The sequence below is a fragment of the Scleropages formosus genome, chromosome 2 (assembly GCF_900964775.1).
Source record: "Scleropages formosus chromosome 2, fSclFor1.1, whole genome shotgun sequence".
In the NCBI taxonomy this organism is placed as follows: domain Eukaryota; kingdom Metazoa; phylum Chordata; class Actinopteri; order Osteoglossiformes; family Osteoglossidae; genus Scleropages; species Scleropages formosus.
In genome coordinates this window covers 5480417-5486563 of record NC_041807.1, presented here as the reverse complement: position 1 = coordinate 5486563, position 6147 = coordinate 5480417, and the positions used below count along the sequence as shown (strand labels likewise).

The 6147-nt window shown below is 41.8% G+C and overlaps 1 protein-coding gene across 1 annotated transcript; it reads right to left on the bottom strand.

Moving 5' to 3' along the window:
- Window positions 1-296: 296 nt before the first annotated feature.
- On the bottom strand, window positions 297-4555 carry LOC108938186 (acidic mammalian chitinase-like). Its single transcript, XM_018758550.1, has 12 exons — window positions 4531-4555; window positions 4341-4370; window positions 3137-3338; window positions 2770-2826; window positions 2508-2673; window positions 2123-2247; window positions 1902-2025; window positions 1566-1751; window positions 1349-1471; window positions 1073-1211; window positions 628-661; window positions 297-564 (listed from the first exon to the last, which is right to left on the bottom strand). The coding sequence occupies exons 1-12, from the start codon at window positions 4553-4555 to the stop codon at window positions 339-341; spliced, it is 1437 nt and encodes a 478-aa protein (XP_018614066.1). The 3' UTR covers window positions 297-338.
- Between the last annotated feature and the right edge of the window lie 1592 nt (window positions 4556-6147).

The following is a 6147-nucleotide window of genomic DNA, read 5'->3' as shown; positions in this document are numbered from 1 at the left end:
GGACTCAAACGTGAAGCGAAACAACCTAAGCCCTGTGAGGCAACAGTGCTACTTGCTGCATCTCATTAGTGTCCTTTATGAAAGTCTTGTGATATTTAAAAATCCTTGACACTAATGAAGCAATGAAATACATAATATTAAGGGCTGTCTATGACTTTAAAACCACTCATAATGAATGACACAAATAATGCACAATAACAAGTAATTTGCTTCAAAGGCTTTTTATTAATTACTGGACAGAGAACTAACAGTACAACCAGATGTAAGTCAGTACTGTGTGATTTAGGCCTTTGCCAAGGAACCAAAGATCATAGAAGGATTCCAAAGGAAATAGGGCCTCAGGGCCAATTGCAGCAGGAGCAGCTGGAGTCAAAGACCAGACCGGTAGCACAGCTCTCCAGGTAAGTCCGGCCTTGGCTGCATTCGTAGAACTGGTTCTTGTTGGTTGGGTCTGGGTAGATCCCACCACTCTTTCCAGCACAGAAACCACTACCACCACTGCTACTGCCACTGCCACCACTGCTGCTACCACTGCCGCTGCCACTGCTACTGCCACTGCCGCTGCTGCCACTGCCACTGCTGCTGCCACCGCCACTGGGTTGGGGAGGTGCAGGAGGTGCCTTGGACACAGGGGGCAAGGGGACCTTACGAGGAGTGCAGCCTGTAGAGTTGAAATGGAAAGTGTGGGTCAGTCACACATTTCCAGCCATTTAAAAACGGTTGATACTTAGTACTAGTAATAGGTAGATAGTAATAGTAATTAATAACCGATTTAACATCTCAAACTGAAACAGCTAGTACAGCCATAATAAATACACACACATTATCAGAACCACTTGTCCTATACAGGGTCACAGAAAACCAGAGCCTACCCAGCAACACAGGGCATAAGGCCAGAGGGGGAGGGGACACACCCAGGACAGGACACCAGTCCGCCGCAAGGCACCCCAAGCGGGACTCAAACCCCAGACCCACTGGAGAGCAGGACCCGGTCCAACCCACTGCACCACTACGCCACTACACCCTATACCCATAATAAATATTTAACTGAAAAATATGTCTGGAAACTCACTCTGGGCAGCGGCAAGTCCACTCTTCAGGGTGTTGATCAGAGGGTTTTTCCCTTGGCCACAGAAAGTACCGCTAAAGTCATCCATATCAAGAGACCACACCATGGCTCCTCCAAACTCATTCTTTTTCAGCCAGTCAATCTTTAGAAGGGTGGAAATTAAGAATTTAAGCCATTTTATGTGTACAGATAGAAGAGAACATGAAACAATGCAGAACTGTAATTATCTTTAATGACCAGTTTTTGCAGAACTGCTGCTTCTTAGTTTTATCAACCAACCTTGATATTGTAACTCTTCTCATTGTCATAGCCAACCCAGACATTGTTGCTGTTGTAGGCATAAGGAACATCCTGGGGTGTGTCCCAGACTTGAGTAGCTCCTTGTTTCAGGAAGGTGCAGATCTGGAAAATGAAAAGTCACAGCTGAATGACTCCAACCACTTCTAGGTAAGAAAATGATATTAGTAATATTTAAATCATTCATCTTTGATCTTACCTCATAGTAGGCCAGGAAGCCACTCTGTCTGGTGTAAGGACCAGCTGGTCCTGGTCCAGTTGTTGGGGCACCAACACCAGTGTTAGAGGAACTTGCCAGCACAAAGGTGTGACCATAGGTGGGGAAACCAACCAGGAGTTTTGAAGCAGGGGCACCCTGGGACTTCCAGTATGTCATGGCATAATCCTATAGAGTGAGTTAACAGATTTGTCATGAGACATATCCCTGAAGAGTATGAGGCTTATTCTGTCACTGTACCTTTTTTACATGTTTAATTCCCCATTTAGCTGGAGTCTTCCTATAAACATGAGTTCAACTTATTGAGTGGACACTCACCACGTTGAAGTAGATGTAACTACCCTGGTCAGCAGGTCCACGATACAGGGGGCTGTTTTCCCCAGTTTGTGTCTCCCAGGAACCATGGAAGTCATATGTCATGACATGGAAGTAGTCCAAGATCCTTTAGAAAAAAGATATTGTTAAAACTTCCGTGCATCAGTGGGTGACCTTATTTCCAACAGGCAAGTAACTGTTGTGAGGAGCTACAGGGTACTTACTGTCCAAGCTGGGGAATCTGGTATCCGGCATCAATGGTGCTCTTCCCAGCAGACACGGCAGCAGTGAGCATGAGACGGGGACGGTTGGTCTTCTTACCCTCAGCCTCAAAGGCAGTCATCATTTCCTACAAGGGACAAGGCCATCAATATACAGCTATAACAATCTCATAGGGCAGGGCCATGGGCCATGCACAGCATACTAGTGAAATGGGATCCTTCAGAATTTACCACACCCTTTTGGTGGACATAGTGGTATTACCTACTAACATTGCTCTCCTCGATTTATGATTTAAATTGGATGAAGAGATGCACTGATAAAAAAATTTTCCAGCCCTGTTGCTTTTCTAATTTCAAAGTGGCACCTGGTGTAATGCTTCTGTTTTACCTGTGCTAGAATTGTGAAGAGCTGCTTATCCTGAGAAGGACTTCCCCTGGAACCAGGGTACTCCCAGTCAATGTCGAGACCATCAAACTCATACTGCCTCAAGAAACTGATAACAGAGCTGATGAAGGTCTGACGGTTGGCAGGGGAGGCCACCATGGCACTGAACCTGAGTGAAAGAAATGGATATTAAGATTTTTCAAGGATAAAACCTGGTCAGCAGTCAACTTTTAAGGAAAAGAATAGCATTTCAATCGTAGGTTACTTTGCTGTCCCAAAGTTCCAGCCACCGATAGCCAAGAGGGTCTTTAGGTTGCTGTTCCTAAAGGAAGAAAAAAAAAAAAATCAGTCCATAGCTGTTTTTCACATAATTCACTGGACAATTCATGAATCAGAATACAGAACACAGAAAATTTAAAAAAAACTAAAAATTAAACTAAAAATTACAAACTTGAAAAAAGTTTGTATAAATTTGAAGTCTACTTCATATTTAGCATTTTTCATTTTCTTGTTTTTGTTATGTTTTCTCCATTCATTTAAATTCAGTTTAATTCAGTTCACATTTTTTGTCATTATACAAGTATAACAAAATTCAGCTTTGTCTTCTGGATTAATTAGTATAAGGTACTTACTGGTTTTTCAGAGCTGCAAACTCATTATAGAGCTTCACATCATCCCACTCATAGGTTGAGATCTCATTGCTGTTCATGCCAGCAAAGGCATAGATCATGTGGTCACAGAGACAGGGGTCCACATTGGTGGGGAAGTACTTCCCAGCGCCTGGTCTGTACTGCCCCCAGTTAGTGAAATAGCAGGACAGGATGTAGGAGGATCCTGAAGATGGAGTACAGGGCATAATAAAGGTTTGGTAAAATATGTTGGATTTCTACTCTGTCAGTTTAACATATTTTACTGTGAAGGTGTTCTTGGCTTTTCTATATTTGTAAGAGCACTCTTTACATTGAGAAAATGCAAGACTGTTGTACTATTCATTCTAATTTAAAGTATTGTCATGCTTATAGGCTTTATTATATAAATTTTATTAATAGGAGTAAATGTTCGTGCACTATAACTTTAAGATCATGCCCGGATAAACCTTTACAAAGCTACTCCTGTAATGTAATGTAAATGTTTATATATATCTAAAAAAAAATTACTGGGAAGGTGATCGGGAATCGTGGCTATTCTGATAAAGTTTTATGCAGCTACTCATATGATGAACATTGGTTCATATGAGGGGGGTGCGGTGGCGCAGTGGGTTGGACCACAGTCCTCTTTTCCGGTGGGTCTGGGGTTCGAGTCCCGCTTGGGGTGCCTTGCGATGGACTGGCGTCCCGTCCTGGGTGTGTCCCCTCCCCTTCTGGCCATACGCCCTGTGTTACCAGGTAGGCTCCGGTTCCCCGTGACCCCGTATGGGACAAGCGGTACAGAAAATGTGTGTGTGTGTGGTTCATATGATGGAAAGAAACTAACTGTACTTCAGAATCATGCATCTGCATCTATTTCTCTCTCTTTGCTAATGTAATACACACATTGTACTTTCTATGAGATGTACATCGCTTTGGAGAAAAGTGTCTGCTAAATGAATAAATTTAAATGTATGTAATGTGAATGTAATTATATTCGTAAAGGTAATATACAGACTTTATTTATCATGACCTATTTTGTCATTTGAACAGCCTTAATTTTTGTGTGAATATTGTTAATATTGTTAAAATCTCTGCTAGCCAGAATGATGAATCCTGTAACTGCAATCATCCACTATCCCACTGTCCAGCTGATCTGAGATGTTAAAATCCAGAGCTGGTAGTGATTCTCAAACTAAGGAGGACTTACCTAGCTGCACATGCAGCAGGAGAGCCAGTCCTGTGGAAGACAGAAAAGATTTTCAGTCATGCTTGGTTCTCCCGTCAGCCCTTTCACACTCTTTCACTCACTATACAATTATTTTACAGATAGACCTCACCAGAAATGAGACCAGTAGCTCATTGCAAATAGATGAATAGATGGGAGTAACCCTACTTACCAACAAAGATTGTTAGTTTGCCCATGCTTGCCTCTGTACAGAAACTGAAGGGAGCTGTTTCTTTATATACTTTTCATCTTAAATTTTATCTCACATATCTAAGTAACTTTTATCGCAATGTATTTGCTTCTTGTAAAATTTTCCACTCAGCAGACTTGATTTAATCACAACACTGATTACCAATGTGTTTGCATGGTTTGAACTTGGTACGTCCTTTCTGTAAGGAAAAAAAAAAGAAAATTTGCTTGATATTCAGAACACAGCATGAAAGGTGTAGACAGAATTTCAAATATGGGAGCTGGTTAGTGTAGTCTATCAAAGCCTGGCCCCCACTGTATTAATACATCATGTTTTAATATTTTGATCGTAATATTTTGTTGTCAGAGCATCGTGTTTGCATTAATGTGCGGAATACCCCAAAATCTGTTAACTTTTTTGTAGCTCCTAAAAAACAGAGTAAAAAACAAACATTTAAAGTTGCTAAAGGGAAATGAATAATTAAAACAGCCTGGTTTAGTTATTGTAAATATAAAGTATTTACTGTCCACATCCAAACAAGGCTGCAGGCCATCTAACAACAGCATCTTCATTTCTTTTATACTGGTAGCTTAAATTACTCCAAAACCAACTTGGGTAAACAGTTATGTTTTTGTGTAATATTTCACCTACAGGAAGGAGGGTGGTGGCGCAGTGGGTTGGACTGGGTCCTGCTCTCCGGTGGGTCTGGGGTTCAAGTCTTGCTTGGGGTACCTTGTGACAGACTGGCATCCTGGCCTGGGTGTGTCCCCTCCCCTCCAGCCCCACACCTTGCACTGCTGGGCTACACCCTGGCTCCCTGTGACCCTGTGTGGGACAAGTGGCTCAGACAGTGTGTGTGTGTGTGTCATCTACAGATTAAGAATACTCTCTTGCCAGTGAATGCTCATATTTGGCAACATTGATTTTAAATACTGCTTAATTTTACCTTTGAAAGATTATGTTACTTTGTAAGATGTTGGCATGTTTATTTTAGGGCATGAACAGGAGGGTAAAAATGACAGGGACCTGTGTTGTAAAATTATCTCAAACAATGAAATATATGAATTAACAATGACTATTTTTTGACCCAGCTGGCATGTTATCACTAAGGTCACGTTCTTTCTTTCAATGCCAGTATGGCATAAATCTTTAATTGCCAGTTCTTCAGTTCTTAAATGACTGTACTTTGAGTATAACATTTTCATGTCAGTTGACTTTTACATAAGATGCTACCTCCATACTAATACATTTACGCTTTTAGCAGACATTTTTCACCAAAGCAATTGCTAATTAACTCTATGTAGTGTGATCAGCCCACACACCTTATTCACCAAGGTAACTAACAATCAGTCACTGATTCATACATCAGTAGAACACACTCTCTCTATCATGTCTTTAGACTGTTGGAAGAAACGCACACAGACATGGGGAGAACATGTAGATTCCACACAGACTGAGCAGGGATTGAACCAACATCTTCTTGCACCACCCAGGTGCTGTGACACAGCAGCACTACTCATTGTGCAACCATGCCACTGGATCTAACTGACCAATGTCTAGAACTGCTTGTCCCAAGCGGGGTCATGGCAAGCCAGAGCC

Bases quoted from the DNA above. Each gene is read 5' to 3' on its own strand.
- LOC108938186 (XM_018758550.1), bottom strand. From the start codon at position 4,555: ATGGGCAAACTAACAATCTTTGTTG. The intron at 2,026-2,122 runs GTAAGTACCCTG...TTTTTTCTAAAG, and splicing joins CAGATTCCCCAGCTTGGACA to GATCTTGGACTACTTCCATG. The intron at 1,472-1,565 runs GTAAGATCAAAG...TTCATTTTCCAG, and splicing joins GCTTCCTGGCCTACTATGAG to ATCTGCACCTTCCTGAAACA.